Raw genomic sequence first — 18949 nt, forward strand, 5'->3', positions numbered from 1 at the left:
CGTACATTTAAATCTACTACTATCTTGCGTACCGATATATCATGAATGATGATCCATAGCCAATGAAAGCCACTGTAAGAAGGACTTGAAATTACCATAGGCGTATAAATGCTTGTCGCTTAATCTCCTGTTTAAAAATTACAGCAATTCTCGGCATGTCTTTTCGGCAGGCCTGAACTTGATACCTGGTGATTGGCATCGCAACGGTCGAAAAACGGAGTTGAGGGGCAGATCTGCAACAGAGAATTGATGAAGGGGGAAACGGCAAAGCTTAACCACAAATATACAAACGCCGAAAACACTTTCCTTCCCTGTCAGAATATATCTTGGCAGTAAAGCTATAGTAGAGAATGTAACAACAGAATGGGTTAATAAACGAAGGCATGTACTAGTCTTTTGTCCGATATGACAGGTGTCGCTGCTTATGGCCCTCATCACCACCGCTGAGATCATCGATCACAATTGGCCCGATCGACTTCATTTCCAATGCTGTACCCCCCGCAGTGTCGGCTGAATCCAGGCCTAGCAAATGCATGCGCGTAAATTTATATAGGCACATATATACATACATGTTAGCAACGATGCATGCATGTTCCGAAGCGCCAGCCTTACCATGTACAGGCGATGTAAGAGAAGGGGGAACAGTTGGGGAGCATCTTAAGAAATCCTCCCAAACAACATCGTATTTTAGTCCAGACAGACATATATTTAACGTTATTATCATTGAACCGTGTAGAATGGGAACTAATAACAATTGAATTCCATATCGAATCTACCAAGTAGTTTAAATGTCGGAGACTGGTTCCCGAGTTGAGAACAACCGAGCCTACACGGCGTCTGTTGCTTACCCTATGCCGGTGGATTTAGGAGGTTCTCTTCCTCTGAGGGTGAAGGAAGCATCTCCACCAAAGACGAATTAGAGACGAGTCGAACTAACTTGGTCCAGTATGGGATTCCATGAGGTTCTCGATGGGTAAGGCTGGGGCAATAAATTACGCCTGTTTCCACTGCCTGTAGCAAATCGCAATACGGCGTAGGGAGTACGTGCTCCAGACACGCTTGGCTAATGGAAGTGTCGGATGGCTGGTCTCGGTGCGGTCTTTGGCATGGGTTTGATCGTCGCATCTGAAACTCTGGAGAAGATTCCATCCGTTCCATAGATATCTACTGTGGTCTATATCCATGGCGTGAGAGGAGGGATAGAGCACGTAGTCGACGACGGAAAGAGGTCGAATAAAAGGAGTCCCACAAAATCCATCACATGTTCTCGAGGTATCGTACGGAGTACGTCTTGTAGTAATCTTTGACATTATCCATCTACCTATATTACATCCAGTTAAACTAGTATGAACGGTAGTGTGTTGAGAACGTGCGGAGGGAAGAAGCTAGACGTGCGTCTTGTATATTAAGTATTCTTACGTGGTATGGAGAAGCTGACTAGCTAGATGCTGGGTAGTTCCGTCCTACTACTTTCTAGTATCTAGTCGATCGTCAGGCACGTTCATAAAATAGTACCCATTTCATGGATGATGCCAAATGCTACCCATGGAAGAAACCAAAAGCCCTTCGTTGTCCACGAGCGTTAGGGATTCAGAACATCGGTACGGTGTTCCCTGTAAGCCTGTAGTCGATAGCAGATCAACGACGATTGCCAAAGCGGCGCTGGTCGGATATGTCGGATTCGGGTCGATTTGGCCCCTCTCCCCACACACTCGCCTCGTTTTATAAGGAAGTGAAAACGAACTCATGAAACTCCCAGACTTCGGGTGGATGGAACTCGTGATCATCGATATCCACAGAGGGTAGGTCTACTAGACAGCCACTGATTGGTGCGTGATTGTGCTCTTTCCAAATAGGTATCCTTTGCAGTTAAGTGCGTACAGCATACCAGATCGAGATAAGTCCATGGAGGAAAAAAAAGGAAGCAAAAAAAAAAAAAAAAAAATTCGATCCCACCGTCTTAGACTGCTTTGAACGCCAAGGAATCAACTGAGCGCTAAAGACTGAGATTACAAATAATTCTCCAAAGAGCCTCCCAATCGTAATGCGAGTACAGGCATAATATGCATGGGCTATTTGGATTCTGCGCCTGTTGGAAATAACCGGAATATTTCCGATCACTGACAGTCAGACATAAGAAGGAGGTGAGGAGGGAAAGGGGGTATGTATCTTTTCCAGACTCTTCGCATCGTCACGCTCTTGGTGCAGGCTTAGCCTAATCTAGCTGGGACTGACTCGTGATTAGTGGCATATCTCAGATGGAATGCTGCTTGGAATGGCTACGTGCAGAATCTGAAACAGCCAATAAGTAAGTACCTGATGGTTTGCAGCACATGGCCAGAGCATAGGGTGCTATGCAAATCTAGTACATATGTGGTGTTGATGGTCTTCCATCTTTTCACTATCTAAATAATAGCTAGTTTCTTACGGAGTAAACTTCAACTAGCCTTTAGACCAGGAACCGACCCAACTGTTCATGCAGGTACCCTGACGGTAACGGAAAACCCCTCCCCCAAAAAAAAAAGAAAAGAAAAAAAAAAGACTTGACCATCGGCTCTAAATAGCCGCAGAACCATTAAATCAAACATTGATGAATTTCTAGGCTAAGTAGTTCACAAATAATTATGGCCTAGAAGGTTACGGAAAATTTTTTACCTTTTTTTTTTTTTTTTTTGGAAAACAAAAGAAGGGAAAGGAGCCTCCTGGCGATCCTAAATCCTGTATACCAGTATCGTCTGTCTGCACTAAACCCGGGCCAACGAAAGGCGCCAAGGTTTATTCAAGTTTCAGATCCAACACTTGTTCTATACTTAGATTGACTAGGTATATGTATTAGTGTGGTAACTTAGTGAACTAATATACTCCACATCAAGTTGCGCATACTGTCAAGCTGCGCACTTGTATTCTCTTACAAACTCGCCATATCTCAACCATTCTGCCTCTTATATATAGATATTAATATAAGGAATCCTTAGGTATTAAATAGAGTATATAATAGTTTTTAAATAGATGGTACTCTTAATTACCTCAATACTATGTATTGCCCTATATCCCAAGCCTGTTATAAGTATTTTAGACTAAATTAAATTTCTTTTATAAAATATTTACGAACCCTATTTATATACTCATATAGAATAAATCTTTCTAATATGAACCATAATGGAAAAAAAATGGTTGAGATATTCCAAATTAAATAGTGCCATTTTGTAAGAGAATACAGCCCCGCAGCTTGACTGTGGAGTTACGTTAACTACCCATGTTCAAGGATGTCAAAGTCTCCAAGAGATCTGAAGCAGCACTGCCCCGAAGTATCAAGTCCTAAGAAACAGTTGCCCTAGAGCCTGGTAGGGTAAGAGTGTCTCAGATTCAATGTTCCATCGTCAATTCCTAGCCTCAACCGGATGTTTCACTCTATCTGGAACGGCGGCACACCCGGCAGAGGAACGTGCTTCGAGAATCAATCCTCCTGCAGGTAGTTGGGGGTTAGAGTTCCCAACGCCCCATCTAGGGGTCTCAGAATTAATCCGTTCATGCTGAAATGTTTGTCCTGCCTCGTTTCCTGGTGTTGATTTACCGTTTGGGCCGCTGGAGCAGGCTTGGACTCTAATTCCTTGGTCATGTTTATCATAGCCGACAATGGCTAAGTATAACGAGCGATAACGGAGAATAAGTGTGAAGTGGAGGAACGGTAGTCAAAAGCTCCTTCTTCTTTCCATGTGAAGAAGTCGTATTCCCAAACAACGACTCCTGAAACTAAGTGCGAACTGGATTACTTTGTCTGAGAAGGGGGAAGTCCGGAGCTATGGCCACTAACACCGGGAACTTCCATCTCAGCGACGGCCCTTCGTCTTTCCCTTGGAAGGTCGCCGTGGCCCTTGGATGGCCGATATGTCCCGCTTGCTCAAGTTCAAGGTACCGCCAGCGAATTTCCCAACAGAAGGGCCCCCAACACCCCGTTCGCGTCGTCCATTGCTTGCTTTTTTTGGTACAGGCTTCTCGAGAATGATCCCGTTCTCTCTAGCTTCTCTCCGTCGCTTTTCTTCCTTCTGCTCAGCTTTAGCTTTAATGCCTCTTCGATGAGATGACGGCATGTTCTGGTGGTATAGAGATGTCTTTGCCCCTAGTGATTGCATCCGCAGGTCAAGCGCCTTCAGTCGGTTTTTTACCCGTCGGTCCAAGCTCTGATGCTGACTCCAGAAGGTGAGATTCTTTAAGTAGTCGCTGCAGCGCAAGATCATTTTTCAAATTATCGGCATCGTTGGCCCTGTCATCATCGTCCTTCTTGGTCTTGCTGGGCGTGCGCTTCTCGGCGGTTGGTTTTACGGTGAATGTTGGAGGCTTCGCAGTCTGAAAAACGAATTTGGGATTAGAAGGAGAAAGGTCCCTAGATCTTTCACATATATTGTAGACATACCATGAATGCTTTGCGGGCTTTTTTGTCTATCAGTTCCCTATCCTTGGTAGATGTGTCTCGATGCTCAACTACCTCGACTCTGTTGTCATTATCTTCCTCTCCGGAAAGACCTCCCCACTCCGATACACTGTCAGAAGATTCACCATCTTCATCATCCTCTTCCTCTTCAACATCTCTATCACGGGTAGTTTGAACCCCCGATAGCTCGATGGGCAGGAATTGCGCTTCAAAAAATTTGCGAAAAACGTCGTGGGGATTGGTTTCAGCGCTAGTCGTAGAGACTTTTTGGTCGTCTACAACCGTAGACCTCGACACAACAGAGGTGTCTCTCTTTCGTTTGCCAATCATGTCTAATAGGTTCTCCGTGTGTCTGGATTCTATGGTCCAGCTGTGGTTTGAAAGCAAAATGCAGCTCAAGTCGGATGACAAGCAGGTGTTTTTTTTCCCTCCCGTATCTGCTGTCACGTGTGATAAGATAGGCCGCCCCTCGTGGGACTTCCACATATGTTGGTTGAGTGACAACTTCACGCAGTTGGCGCCAGAAGAACGAATTGAATTAAGCGAGATGACCAAGTTCCGGCCCTGTATCGATCTGCATTCTGGTCAAGTCAAGCAAATCGTTGGGGGAACATTGAGTGAAGTAGCTGCGGATCTCAAGACCAACTATGTATCCAAACTCCCCGCCAGCTATTATGCGGAATTATATCATAATAGTGACCTACGAGGAGGCCATGCTGTGATGCTTGGGCCCGGAAATGATGAGGCTGCGAAAGAGGCCCTCAGAACTTGGCCTGGGGGCCTACAAGTTGCCGGTGGTATCACGGACCAGAATGCCCAATATTGGATTGACCAGGGAGCTGAGAAGGTGAGCTGACAAGTCTATTCTAAAGTAATTAATTGCAGGGATCCTGTGTATCTTTTCTCTCTTTTTTTTTTTTTTTCTTTTTTTCCCCCCTTCTTTTGGAAGAGGGGTTACTGCCATTTTACTGTACGTTATTGCGCCATGAAGCATGCTGACATAACCGGATAGGTGATAATTACATCCTTCCTCTTTCCAGAAGGCAAATTCTCTATCGAACGACTAGAATCTGTTTTATCTGCTCTTGGGGGTGATAGATCAAAGTTAGTTTTGGATCTCAGCTGTCGAAGAAAGGATAATACATGGTTTGTCGCCATGAATTGCTGGCAGACCATTACCGAGATGGAGATTACTCCAGGTCAGTTATTTCTCGTTTGTTTGCCTTCCTTTTCCTTTCCCTTCCTTCTTTCTTTTTTGCATTTCTCTTTTACTTCTTTTTTTTTTTAGAGAGAAAGTTGTTGTTGAAATGCCAGTCTTTCGATGCTGACCTCGGAGTAGAATCGATCTCATTACTGGAACCCTATTGTTCCGAATTCCTCATACACGCAGCAGATGTAGAGGGACTACAACAAGGCATTGATGAAGAACTGGTGTCCAAACTGGCTCAATGGTGCACCATTCCTGTTACATACGCCGGCGGTGCACGTAGTCTTGAGGACCTTGAAAAGGTTCAAGCTAGCAGTCAAGGGAAAGTTGATCTGACAATTGGCAGTGCTTTGGACATTTTTGGTGGTTCGGGTATCAAATTTGATGAATGTATTCAGTGGAATAAATCTCATTAAAAAGTACGTTGAAAGAATAGAGCTTCAGTGTTTTGTATATGTTTTGAAATGAGTACAAATAATAGTACATTAAATTTTCTTTCATGTTATAAAGCAAGTAGCCCCGATGCACTGAACCATTCTTCCAATAGCATATGCTCTTATACTCTCTCTTGATGTTTTGGCTATTGTTTCCTTTCTCTACCCTCATACGCTGGTGACGCGGACAGCGTTGAAGGTGTCAACATAGTTGCCGAATGCGGCTAAAGCGGTTCAGTCCAAAGCCCTCCACCCGCCTTTGCATGAACATCAACCAACGCAGTACTCGCCATCGATTTAGTCTTAGGATAGGAAACTGGTGCTTCCTTTGCTGTTCCTAGACTCCTTTGAATCTGTTCTGGTACTCTCAAGCTGAGACTTGGACATCTCCGACCCCTATCTGAACCAGCTCTCGGACGGACGTCGCATTATCGACCCGGCGGCAAAATGAAGCCTGTTGTGTCGTTGTTGAATGCGTGGTCCTGGTAAACATTTACACCCCGTGTACTCCTATCCATAATCCAGTCCTGTACTAACGATAAGTCTTCATGATACAGTGTGGTCATTTCACTCTTTGGCATCATAATTCTTTCGGTCCTGGGGTCATTATACAAGGTCGGTTCCGCCATATCCGCTACTCGTCTTCATTCCCTCCGCCGCCTACCCATTTTTCTTCTTCCGTATAGAAAGAGGACTAATAGAGAAATGAAAATAGAGGGAACATCCTGGATTTACCGGCTCGGAAGGCGAACCGGAAGATGGTTCTGCAGTCGCTGCCTCGATTTTCACAGCCGTGGTGGTGTACGCCGTATGTTTCGCCCATCTAGACTCCCAGAAGAACTACTGGAACCCTCGCATACTGACCATTGGCGGTGTTGTCGCTTAATAGGCATTCTTCATTTTCTGCGCCTTCCAGGCCTACCTTCACACGAGGAGCCGCAGGGGAGGTGCCATATCTCTGAACTAGATCGTTTCTCTCGTTATATCCATTCTTATCGACCATGTGATTGAATGGTTGCTTACCCGCTCTATACTTCTGTTAGAATCATTGCTAGGATACGCTAGTGATAACATCAGGAGTTATGGGTGAGGAGGAGAGATTACACGAGGTCTTCTTTTGGGTATCGTGGAACGGCCTGATAGAAACCTTACCCTAATCTGTTATTTCTATCTTTATGATCGATTATTGATCGTCTTCTTTTTGCGTCTTTCCCTTGTTATTTGTCGTTCAGTATAGGCGTTTCTTAATGCCTCTTTAGGTATTTTCTTCGAGTACGGAGTCCATGCGGTATGTATATAGTGAATTGGTTTAAATAGATTTATTTTTCTTGCGATGTGTTCTCTCCTTCCTTGCTGTACCAGTGAGCGTGTGGGGCGTTTACAACATGCTAAAAGTATGCTAAAGTTAAAGGGATTTCCAATTCATAATAGTATATGACATGCAGTCCATTTCTATGTACGAAAGCCAGCGCTTTTCTGAGTGGCATATCTTAAATAACACTTAACAATGCGAAGAATGAGAGAGCCCCTAAACGCCGGATATCAACTATCAAACTTTTTATCAAAGATATATGCTTTCATTCTGGGGCAGGAGTGTCGCCCATCATAATCATATCAGTAGTCTGCGGTACTGCATGAGCTTGTTCTGCATTTATAAGTCATCGCCAATGGGATCCAGCACCTTGGACATGTATGGGCCATCCAAGGTGTAGCCCAGTCGTGCGTAGTAGCTGCGCACACCGACGCCCGAGATGACACTGATCTTCCGGCTTCCATGCTCCTCACGAGCAATGCGCTCCGCCTCTTCCATCAGTAGGGTGCCGAACCCACGATGCTGGAATTTACGCGGATCGCGGCCGTGTAGTGGCACGGCAGAACCGTATACATGCAGCTCTCGCACGATACTGGTTTGCTGACCGGTGAACTCGGGGCGGAAGGTGTGTGTGGCACTACACTTCCGCAAACGCAGCAAGCCGATAAGGATGTCCTGCTTGGGGTCTTCATATGCAAGGAAGGTCTCCCATCCACCATTGGCGGCGTAGTCGCGACGGATAAGCTCGACCTGGGAGGGACGGATCTTGTTCTTGACTTCATTGATGCCAACTTCACGGGTACGGACGTCTCGGCACGTGGTTCCGAAGTCTTTCATACGGGCCAGGGCAAGTTCACGCAAGTTCCCGTTCTCCACGCCCGAAGTCACTAGCGGCATGGGAATATCACGCTGGACTCGGTAGATCCGGGTCCAGGGGGGCACCAGAGCGAGAATACGGGCCACGAGATCTACGAGCGCATTGGGCGTGTAGTTCTTATAGCGACCCGTCCGCCAGAGCTCGTAGAGACCTGTGCCGCGAATCACCAGCGTGGGATAAATCTTCAGCCCATCGGTGCGAAAAGCGGGATTTTCAAAGTACTCCTGGAACTGGAACAGGTCGCGCTCCATGCCGACATTCGGTAGATCCGGCATCATGTGGCTGACCACCTTGAATCCGGCGTCTTTTGAGAGCTTGAATGTTTCGGCAACGGCAGCAACCGTGTGGCCTCGATTCGTGTCCCTGGCTACGTCCTCGTATAGGCTCTGGACACCCACCTCCAGTCGCGTGCATCCGTAGCGCAGCATGCTGCTCAAGTGCGTATCCAGGCAGTAATCCGGTCGGGTTTCGATTGTGATGCCTACGCATTTCACGTTGCTCATCTCACCCGCCTGAACTGCCTCATCGACGTTGTCGGTCTGGTATCCACTCAGCGCATTGTGTAACTGCGCAATGAATGACTCGCGATAGTCCTCGGGAAGCGACATAAACGTTCCACCCATAATGATATATTCCACTTTATCCACGCTGTGCCCGAGGGATTTGATCTGATCCACACGGCCTCGCGCCTGCTCAAAGGGATCATATCGTGCTCGGATCGCACGCATGGAGGTGGGCTCGTACCCGGTGTAGGACTGCGTCGAATACTCAAAGTCGGAATCGGGTCCGCCGGGGCAATAGACACAGATGTTCCCCGTATACGCGATATGCGGACAACGGTGGGGCTTGCTCATCACGGCGACAACAGCGATCCCGGACGACGTTCCTGGCATGGTTAATTAGAAACCGGGGACGGTCGGGATGGGACGGACAAGGAAGGGACACCATACTGATCGGTTTGGCAATCAGCTTAGGAAGAATGTATTTCTTATAGTGTTCTGGGACGGCGGCGATGATGGCCGTCAGAGGCGGCAAATTACTCAAGGCATGCTTTTTCGCAATTTGCCCGCGCAGTCGGTTGAGGTTGAGGTCTTTCTTGGGTTTCGTATAGTCCGCCTGCGACTCGTAATCCTGAATCAGAGCATTGGCAATATCCGAACAAGCTCTCATATACCGTTCATTCTCCGGGGGCAACTTTGAAGCTTGCTTCGGCTTGGATGGTGGCGGCATAGTCATGGTCGCCGTCGCCATATTAATTGAAGTCGCAACGAGCGATAGGAGAACCGACCGAGCTTAGCGATAAAAACAAAGAACCAGAGGGAGGATAGAAAAAGACAAAGAATAAATACAAATCCCAGATCGTCGATTTGTCGTAAACCCCCAAAGAGCGTGGATGAGGGGCCAGCAGAAAAAAAAGGAACGACCTACCGCCCGCGACAATTCGGATCCGCGTAAAGCTTTGTCCCGAAAATTACCTCAAGCTTCACAGCAGCAGGACTCTATCCTGAATCTTTTCCCCCTATATCTGACCATTATTGTCCCCTCTCCTCTCCTTTCTTTTTCATCTTTTCCATTTTTCTTTCTTTTTGGAGTGAATCTTTGCGATTGCCATTTCGCCGTCATGCAAGCCTTCCGCCGTAACACCCTCTCTGCCATTCGGAATGCTGCTCCCGTGCAGTGTCGAGGATATGCTCAGGGAGCCTCGCCGTATGCCGACACTGTGAACAACCTTCGTATCAATGGGGATACCAAGGTTATCTTCCAGGGTTTCACGGGAAAGCAAGGAACGTAAGGATTTTCGGCCCCTATCCTGTATATCGACATGGAAGCAGAGAGGCTGATGTTGTGTATTCTCTCCCATTCGACAGTTTCCATGCGGAGCAAGCCATTGCCTATGGTATTACTATCCCCCCCCCCCCCCCCCCCCCTTTTTCCCTTTTTTTTTTGAATATATTTTTCGTTCTTCCCTGCCCAATGTCTCTATAGCTGGTGGGAATGGTAAGCTCACGACTATTCAGGTACTAAAGTCGTTGGTGGTACCAACCCCAAGAAGGCCGGTTCGATGCATCTCGATAGACCCGTCTTCGCGAATGTGCGCGATGCTGTGAAGGAGACTGGTGCCACAGCCTCCGCAATCTTCGTCCCGTATGGGCACCCCGTCAAGCTCCGGAGATCCGTGAACCCACTGCTAATGAAAACACTAGCCCCCCTCTTGCTGCTAAGGGTATCGAGGAAGCCGTTGAGGCTGAGGTTCCTCTGGCTGTCTGGTAGGTTGAAACAGTAGGCTCCCGAGCGATTGCATGGTTCTGACACGGGTTATTTTGATAGTATCACTGAGGGAATCCCCCAGCACGGTACGCTTTTCCGCGTCCTTCCCGATGACCCTACTTTGCGCTAGAGACTGACGGGCAGGTGGACAGACATGGTTCGCATTACGGACATTTTGAAGACCCAGAACAAGACCCGCCTGGTTGGACCCAACTGCCCCGGCATCATCGCTCCCGTAAGTCTTAATCGTTGAACCCGTCTATTATTTCCAGAGTCGGAGATTGATGGATTGATGTTTTGTGGTGTTGTAGGGCCAATGCAAGATCGGTATCATGCCTGGATTCATCCACAAGCGTGGCCGTGTCGGCATCGTCTCTCGTTCCGGCACCCTGACCTACGAGGCTGTGAACCAGACCACCCAGGCTGGTCTTGGCCAGTCCCTCGTTGTTGGGATTGGCGGTGACCCTTTCTCCGGCACCAATTTCATCGACTGCCTGCGTATCTTCCTCGAGGACGAGGAGACCGATGGAATCATTATGATTGGTGAAATCGGTGGTAGTGCCGAGGAGGACGCGGCCGAGTTCTTCAAGGCCAACAATCGCCACAACAAGCCCGCTGTTAGCTTCATTGCGGGTATCAGTGCTCCCCCAGGCCGTCGTATGGGCCACGCCGGTGCTATTGTGAGCGGCGGCAAGGGTGGTGCTGACTCGAAGATTGCTGCCCTTCAGGATGCCGGCGTTGTCGTTGAGCCCAGCCCTGCAGGTCTGGGCAAGGCTCTCCTTGCTGAGTTCGTGAAGCGGGACCTGGTCTAGATGGGTATAGAGACGGGATTTATTGACAAGTTTTATTGAACCCGCTGCAGATATGGAATATGGACAACAGTGTGAATGAGTCTTGTCAACTTCGCAATTTAGTCCTTGCATCTCAGCTCTGGGGACTATCCTATTAGACGACCCCCCCCTTTTTTTTTTTTTTTTCTTTGTATGTCTCCTTGTACACTCCTGTATTTTTCCACCTTTTCCTCTTTGGTTCCTTCTTTGTTTAGAGATGCTAGGAAGTAGTTGCCTTTATATATGTAAAGTCTTTTTTATCTGATAGTGTTGTGTTGTCCATGGCAGTCCTTGTAAAGAGGCAAAGGTTCCTGAAGCCACATGGCTTAGAGTATCGTCATCCCGTGGGGTGATGATGAATTTAATGCTGAAAAACAGATCACTTGAATGCTTTTACAGAACAGTTTACTTTATGATCAGTGATTATGGATGTGATGAGTGTGTACTTTTCTTGCACCGGTAAAATATGCTAGGAGCAGCTTTTGTCTATATGAAATCACATTGCAATCACAATGCCTTTCTGATGTAGCTATCCACTCCATTAGGAATGTAAACGTTGCCTACTGTCTTGAGTTTGTCATGGTCTGAACATAGCACTGGATGCATGTATGCTGATTCCACCATTCCATCCTATGTCACGAGACTCTATACCAACAAACACCGCGAAAGTTGACTCGAGGGCCAAGCATCCTTCCACCATCGATATGTACACCGTTGTGTATAATAATAATACATTCAAATAAATTGCATTCCACACCCCAATCTAGCCTTTTATTTGGATCGCTGCATGCCAGCCACTGATTGGCTGCGATGGAATGCACTTACCTCAGCCTCCACGTGACCCTTCTCCGTTTCGTTGCTTGAGGCAACGGCGTCTTCTGTTTATTCTTCTCTCGCAAAGTCTCTCAACCACTTCGACGACCCTGCTAACGAAGCGCGGCTGCGATGAGCGTTGCATAACTAGTCGGCTGCAGCACGACCACCATCTGTATGCTCCGACAACCCATCGTGGGATCTTCTTCGTTGGCCTCATTGTCTGCTGCTGTGTTTTTGATGCTCTGAAGGCGTGTGTGTGTGTTCCGAAGGACCAAAACAGACGCTATTGCCCGTGGTTACCGACCAGCTCGCACCAAGAACTAAACAACTTGCTGCGTACCACGCAATAATTAAGGGGAAAAAAAAAAAAGGATGCCTCCTGATATGGGTAAAAATGCTCTCCTTGTGTTCTTTTCGTCCTTTTTAATTTCTTCCTCCTTTCGGCTGAGAACTACATTGTGTTTTGCTGATCTGTGGTTCTAATAGTAGGCAGAGCTGCCTCGCAGTCCTCCAGCGTTGCGTCACAGACAACACAAATAGCGGCACCACATAGCCGTCCGGGGACGGCAGATCTCATGAAATCACGCTCAGAAACTGTAGTGTCAAGAAATAGTCGTCGCCCAAGGTCTAGAGGCTCGACGGCTAGCATCCATTCGAACACCACCCAGCAAACACAGGACCAGCAACTACCCGATGGATTCTCCCAGTTCCTTCCTGCTCAACCCGCTGCTGGCCACAGTGTTTTCGGAGGCAATCCCGAAGATATTATCATGCGCTTTGGCCAGCAGCTGTCACATCCCGTGAACGGTTCCCCCCTTGACCCTACTCTGCATGAAGCCCATCACCCTGTTATGCCCAGAGCCGAAGACTTTCCAAATCATGCCATGCACGGGCATCGTTTGTCCCACCATTCCCTTCCATCGGGTTTATCGAACCATGGGCTATCAACCGTGCCGATGCCCCAGTACCAGGCCATGTATGACAGTGGAATCGAAAACCATGTCCCAGACCATGTCCTGGAGGAGAACGATAATTCCGAGGCCGGCGCAAAGAAGAAGAAGGGCTCCAGCTCCTCCCTAGCCAATGACAATGAGTTGCGGAAATTGCTACGGCAGTATGAAGGGTATTCGCTGAAACAGATGGCCGCGGAGGTCCTCAAACACGAAGGGGCTGGAGGCAAGGCCGAAAAAGTCAAGCAAGTCTTTGCCATGATCTGGTATACCTTTCTCTATACCATGGATGCCTTGCAACGGGCTGCTTACATGCTGTTAGGTTGAAAGAAAACTGCCGGAAAAGCAGCGGGTCTGTTCGACGGGATCGAGTATACTGCTGCTATGCCGAGAAGTGTGGCACCGAACGAGTCTCCGTATTGAATCCGGCCTCGTTTGGGAAGCTCGTACGGATAATATTTCCCAATGTGCAGACCCGACGCCTTGGCGTTCGCGGGGAATCCAAGTATCACTATGTTGACTTGACAGTGATCGAGGAGAAACAGCAAAGGCCCCCGCCGCTGAATCCCCAAGGCCCGGCCAACCCAATCGATGCCGCGATAGATAGCGAGAAAGGAGTGGACGATGAGCAGCACAGAACGTATGTTGGACGAGGGCACATTCTCAGAGTTGATACTCATAGAGTTCACAGTGTCACCGTATTACCACAGCCCTCTGCAGATACAGCAGTATTCCCATCGCCTACGACTTCCTTCACCCCGCGATTGTCGACGAACTTTTCACTTCCTGTCTGTGGCTGCCAGCCTTCGTCGCGGGCCAGTGGGGAATCAACTATCACCCTTGACGACAATGTGGCAAGCCATGCCGGAAAGATGATTTACCGGATGCTTCACCTTCCATCTACCGACGTTGCCTCTGTTGATAACGAGTCTTTCCAGCTGCCTGACATCAATGGCTATCTCCCAGCCAATACTGACTCCAAAGTGGCTGCCGCTCTGGCAGCCCTTTATCGCTCCCATTGTATATCTGTCATAGACAGTTTCCGGTACTGCAAGGAACGGAACCTTCTACGATACTTCTCCGCCTTTCATGGTACATTGACTGTCCCTGTGCAGAAGCTGCTCACACACCCCAACCTCGCCCCGTGGATCAGAGAATGCGACTGGCTTATGTATCAGAAAATGATCGCCTTTCTATCTCCACTTACCACGCAGGTAGTTCCAAAGCTCGTCTTGGACGCTTTTAGTTCGATATCGCAGCGGCTTACGGGCCATATTACTGACACGTTCAAAGCTCAACCGGCCCATGTTTCCCTGGCCAGACTCGTGCCGGCCCATATCTTTTGCAATTTGCTCCGACATATGCTCGACGTGAACCAATCTGCCAACGCGGCTGCAGCCTGGCTTTGCCACCCCGACAACAGGAATCAGATGTGGTTCGACTTTAAGACCTTGGTTGACCCCAAGGAAATGATTACAAAAGCCAACATTCCAAACTGTGCGGAACGGGCCACAGAGCAAATCCTGAAACACGATATCCTTGCCCTTCTCACTCCCCTTACGGATCTCAATCCTTCTACTGCTCTTCCCTTTTTCACCAAGCCGGATTTGGAAGAAAATCTCCAAGCACATAAATGTCCCGTGGAGTCCTCCACTGGCGAAGACTACAACTTCCCCGACAAGTGGATATCATTCATTTTGAATCTTCCTGCGGCATTTCCCAACCACCGCACGCAATGTATCATAGAACGGGTGGACGCTTTATGGGACTGCATACTCCATCGACTGACGTTAGGAGGCGCCCAAAGTTTCAGCGCTTGGTGGATGACGAAAGTCTTCTTCCATGAAATGATGTTATGGCAAGCAGAGAAGGGTGGATTCATGCGTTATACGCCGAGCACACTACAAGAGGGCCGCCTATCATCGGATCAACAGTCAGGAGCGGGCAATTTTTTAATGAAACAATCCAGCAGTCCAGGTTCCGCGCCAAATAGGACATTCATGGCCTCTCATCCATCTCAGCACGCCGGTGGTCACGAGCCCCAGTCTGCGACTAGTCCGGCACCGGGGGAAGGGGGCTCTCAATGTCGAACATCATCGCGAGGGGAGCCAGAGCCCAATCCCAATAATGCCGAGAATGGGAAACCGAACATCTCTGACAGTATAGCAACTTTCCATGCTCCTAATAATGATGATAGCGCCATTGATCTTGATGACGATTCAATGCTGATGAGTGTTGGTAAATACGGCGATATGATGGCCTCTGATCCCGTCGATGCCGAAGGGGACGTCGTGGTCATATAGTTAAGCGTGCATTCTCGCTTTATCTCTCGCCCTTCTTTTTGGAAAACCGTATTCTTTTGATATGCTTATGGATGGAGTTGGTTTCTTTTTCTTTTTCTTTTCAGGAGTATCGTTTTGGTTGGATGACTCATTTACATTCATGTACAAGGACAGTTCGGCGTTCGACGATCTTTGCACGAGAAACGAGAGACGAGAGCATCGATTCGAGATACGTCGGCCTTCAGCATTACGGTATGTTCAGGTTGGCAATCATACGCATTTAAGCGTGGTTGATCCCGCTTTAAAGCACTACTTACTGTTTCCATTTGACTTTCTTATTCTAGCTACGAAAGACCGAGCCCATCGCTGTACATAGATTCCCCGGACCAGCGTGTTGCGGATGTTTAACCATTTCTTACTGTCACAACTGCTCTTCCTCGGCACCCTTTCCCCCCTTATACGCTCTTTATAATCTCCTTCTTGTGTCATTGGCCGCCTTGCAGACTTCTGTGCACTCAATAGTTTGGGATACCCTTTCTTGCTCGAAGATCTCACGTCCTTTTGCTTCAACAGGTCTGCTCGGATATCAGTTGATAACAGATCACCTTTCATACGTGATAATCCCCCTCGCTATTCACTTTGGATTTTCTCCTGTTTGATTCCTTGGGAGAAAGTGGGTGCCGCTGCTCTTGGGTCTGATTGTTGGCCAGTTTGGACTCTGTTCGATTCTATTTTTTGATGCCGTGTTGACGATTTATGTATTCGAGTGACAAATAGCATTTCTGAAATTACAATTTTTGCTGTCGATTTCCACGCATACGCACACGGAAGCTACATCCCGAGAAATGATTGATATCGTTCCATTCATGGTGTACAGCAGAACACTATATGCCGAACATACTACAATACGAGGGGACAGGAGGAGACTTAGACAAACACAGAATAAGAACTATCGCGTGCTCAAGAGTAGGCCTATATGCACAAATGATAAGGAAGGGAATTTGAATAAGCAAAGGAACGAAAAGATGAACAGCGCCGAGAGAAGTTTCCATTGCGGAGATTGAAATACTCCAGCCAGAATTGTGAATTGCCATACCGAGAGGACATACCATCGTTAGTTCATTGAATGTACAGACAGGGTTCCCCCATAAGTCACAATTAATCTACCTAAAATTGCCAGAGGGGAAGAATCTCGGACCCGCGAAACCGTGGGCAACGATGCTTTGGATGTCAATGTTGCTTTTACTCCATAACTTGATAAGGATGTATCGTCCGGAGCTTGGGATGGCAGTTAGCATGTTTCTCAGTGCTGAGTAGGAGTACCGACATGGTTGGGGGGACATACGGAGGTGGATCGAATTTGACGCTGACCATGCTCTTGGTACGCTCAATAGAGAACCGAGCATGGGGCTTCAACAAGCCAGAGCCCGGATTATGGGAGTCTGACGCAGTGCGTTGCCCAGCAGTGGTGGATGAGGGTGTCGGCTGGATCACACTAGGGATCGGTCGGCGTCCTGACTGGTCCTCCTGGTCCATGCCATATCGTCGACGCATGACCCTTACTTGTCTTTGGAAATCGCGGCGCCTGCGGTTGTATGTGGTCAATTCGGGGGTATCACCGTCACTTTCACTATCATCACTCTCAGAACAGAGAAGATCATCCTCCATTTGGTACATTTGTAGCCAGTTCGCAAAGGAGGAGTAAACAGAGTCTGAAAAGTCCTCCTCATCGTTGTCACTATGTTCGGAACGCTCGTCGTACTCAGTAGTGATTCGAAACTCTGACCTTGGGAGAGATCGATGGTCTGCACTCGATCCCGCAAGCTCGTTTATGTCCGTATCCGACTCCGAATGCGACTCTGCGCCCGCAGGACCAGTCCGCTCAAGGGTTTGTAGTGGAGTCCGATATGCATTCAGATATTCCTGGGAGGGCTGCAGGCCGCTCCTCCGATTTCGACGCTGCCGTCCTGACCTGGGCTGAATTTGATATTGAGCTGTACGAGCCAAGAGTTCATCTGAAGACATAGAGACGAAAACCATTCCCTCTTGGACCCTAGTGACCAGTAAGCAAACAGTGGGACTGAGGCTTGAGCAGTTACGCACGGGGTGTCATAACCCATCTTCGGGACCTTGATCACAATCCGTTTGAGGCAGAAGGGGGCTTCTCCCTGATGCTTCAAGATCAAATTACACTGCCCCGACTTGGTACAATAAATAGACGAATCATTGTGGAGGATGTTTTCCGGCCATGAACTGTCACGCTCCGACTCATAGGTGCCCCCGTCACAGCTGGCCAACTCCATCTTGAGAGCTCCAGGGACAACCTGACCGTAATGCCCATAGCGAAAGCTTTGCAGGCCTTCCCTGTTGTCGTCTGACTCGAGCTTTCTACGTTTGACCCTCCACCGCTCCATTTGGTAATTACTATCTAACGGCTCTGGTATGGCTGCGGACGTATCAAGCGGAGGAACAGCTTCATCCAGAAGGGAACTGACATTGGAGTCTCGGTTCCCTACCTCTCGGCCAGATCGACCACCGTTCCTCATAGTCCGGCGTCTCGAGGGCCCACTAGGTGGTCGTGAAGAATCAGGGGTGTTTGCATCTTGGTCCACCACGGTGACGTTCAGAGCCTGTAACCTTTGCATCCCGGGATGTATATAGCCGGGGTAGCTACCATGAGGACGATCCTCTCGACGTGATCGATGCTGTTGAATCTGCTGATCTACGGCTGCTCTGTCTTGCTCGAAGCTGGACCGGTCCTGGGAGCGGCGGTACTGTTCAATCTCCCGATTTAGCGTCTCTAAAGTGTGAGCCGAAGTATCTCGGTTACGGTCGGAGGTCAACAAGTCCCGTAAGTGTTGTTGGAGGTGGGTTGCAGTAAACCTGGGTGGACGATCACTAGGACGATTTCCACGGGCACGGCGAGAGGCGGGAGGATGGTCGTAGTTCCCCGACTAAGAAGGGTACATGAATGACAGTCAGTATCCGCTCTCTCTCTTTAAAATGGGCTAAGGTTGATGGAGACTGGCTGAGCAGATATTCATATAAAACAAAATAAAATAAAATAGGGGGAAGGAAGGAGGGAGAGTGAGGCAGAGGGGGATGGTGGGCGACCCCAATAATGGGATCCTCTGGAGCAAACATACCATACTGTCCGGCGGTTAATTTTTAGAGTCCAAACAATGGACAATGGAGAAGGAAACTGTACCGGGACAAATGAAAAACAGATACACAGTGGGGCCCAAAGAAAGAAAATACCAGAGACAATGCCGGTGATGACAGGAAGTAGACTGGTAAGGAACGATGAAAAGTGGAAGAGAGAGTAAGAGAGATGATGGAGCGCGGAGAGATAACGTCGTGGAGTTATCGCGCACGTGATGGCCCTTTCGTTGGCTTCATCTCTTTGGCTTTCTTTCTTCCTCTCTTTCTCCCCACGGCTTCTTCCAGTTCGGCGTCTGTTGCTTCTTCACTTCTCTCCTCCCTCTAGCCCGCACCTTGACTTCCTCTCTCCTCATCTCGCCACCCGGATTCGTTTGTTCTA

The 18949-nt window shown here is 48.3% G+C and overlaps 7 protein-coding genes across 7 annotated transcripts; 4 read left to right on the forward strand and 3 right to left on the reverse strand.

The window, feature by feature from the left end:
• Nucleotides 1–3830: 3830 nt before the first annotated feature.
• ATNIH1004_009874 (uncharacterized protein) lies at nucleotides 3831–4762 on the reverse strand (the record flags this gene model as incomplete). Its single annotated transcript, XM_033574456.1, has 3 exons — nucleotides 3831–4120; nucleotides 4167–4347; nucleotides 4415–4762. 3 exons carry the CDS (start codon nucleotides 4760–4762, stop codon nucleotides 3831–3833), a joined length of 819 nt encoding a protein of 272 aa, XP_033422474.1.
• Nucleotides 4763–4820: 58 nt separating this feature from the next.
• Nucleotides 4821–6055, forward strand: HIS6 (1-(5-phosphoribosyl)-5- ((5-phosphoribosylamino)methylideneamino)imidazole-4-carboxamide isomerase HIS6; the record flags this gene model as incomplete). The annotated part of the gene is made up of 3 exons (XM_033574457.1): nucleotides 4821–5279; nucleotides 5445–5631; nucleotides 5772–6055. 3 exons carry the CDS (start codon nucleotides 4821–4823, stop codon nucleotides 6053–6055), a joined length of 930 nt encoding a protein of 309 aa, XP_033422475.1.
• Nucleotides 6056–6520: 465 nt separating this feature from the next.
• Nucleotides 6521–6959, forward strand: ATNIH1004_009876 (uncharacterized protein; the record flags this gene model as incomplete). Its single annotated transcript, XM_033574458.1, has 3 exons — nucleotides 6521–6558; nucleotides 6631–6688; nucleotides 6789–6959. 3 exons carry the CDS (start codon nucleotides 6521–6523, stop codon nucleotides 6957–6959), a joined length of 267 nt encoding a protein of 88 aa, XP_033422476.1.
• A 765-nt stretch (nucleotides 6960–7724) lies between these two features.
• On the reverse strand, nucleotides 7725–9513 carry ELP3 (Elongator subunit ELP3; the record flags this gene model as incomplete). The annotated part of the gene is made up of 2 exons (XM_033574459.1): nucleotides 7725–9148; nucleotides 9213–9513. 2 exons carry the CDS (start codon nucleotides 9511–9513, stop codon nucleotides 7725–7727), a joined length of 1725 nt encoding a protein of 574 aa, XP_033422477.1.
• Nucleotides 9514–9883: 370 nt separating this feature from the next.
• TCA8 (succinate--CoA ligase (GDP-forming) subunit alpha) lies at nucleotides 9884–11342 on the forward strand (the record flags this gene model as incomplete). Its single annotated transcript, XM_033574460.1, has 7 exons — nucleotides 9884–10050; nucleotides 10131–10159; nucleotides 10281–10407; nucleotides 10467–10529; nucleotides 10591–10616; nucleotides 10683–10765; nucleotides 10842–11342. The coding sequence occupies 7 exons, from the start codon at nucleotides 9884–9886 to the stop codon at nucleotides 11340–11342; spliced, it is 996 nt and encodes a 331-aa protein (XP_033422478.1).
• A 1206-nt stretch (nucleotides 11343–12548) lies between these two features.
• Nucleotides 12549–15429, forward strand: ATNIH1004_009879 (RFX family transcription factor; the record flags this gene model as incomplete). Its single annotated transcript, XM_033574461.1, has 4 exons — nucleotides 12549–12564; nucleotides 12663–13392; nucleotides 13449–13766; nucleotides 13818–15429. The coding sequence occupies 4 exons, from the start codon at nucleotides 12549–12551 to the stop codon at nucleotides 15427–15429; spliced, it is 2676 nt and encodes an 891-aa protein (XP_033422479.1).
• A 1142-nt stretch (nucleotides 15430–16571) lies between these two features.
• ATNIH1004_009880 (uncharacterized protein) lies at nucleotides 16572–18557 on the reverse strand (the record flags this gene model as incomplete). Its single annotated transcript, XM_033574462.1, has 4 exons — nucleotides 16572–16686; nucleotides 16754–17461; nucleotides 17512–18362; nucleotides 18555–18557. The coding sequence occupies 4 exons, from the start codon at nucleotides 18555–18557 to the stop codon at nucleotides 16572–16574; spliced, it is 1677 nt and encodes a 558-aa protein (XP_033422480.1).
• Between the last annotated feature and the right edge of the window lie 392 nt (nucleotides 18558–18949).

Source organism: Aspergillus tanneri (assembly GCF_003426965.1).
Source record: "Aspergillus tanneri strain NIH1004 chromosome Unknown AapTan_5_pilon_pilon_pilon, whole genome shotgun sequence".
Taxonomy (NCBI): Eukaryota; Fungi; Ascomycota; class Eurotiomycetes; order Eurotiales; family Aspergillaceae; genus Aspergillus; species Aspergillus tanneri.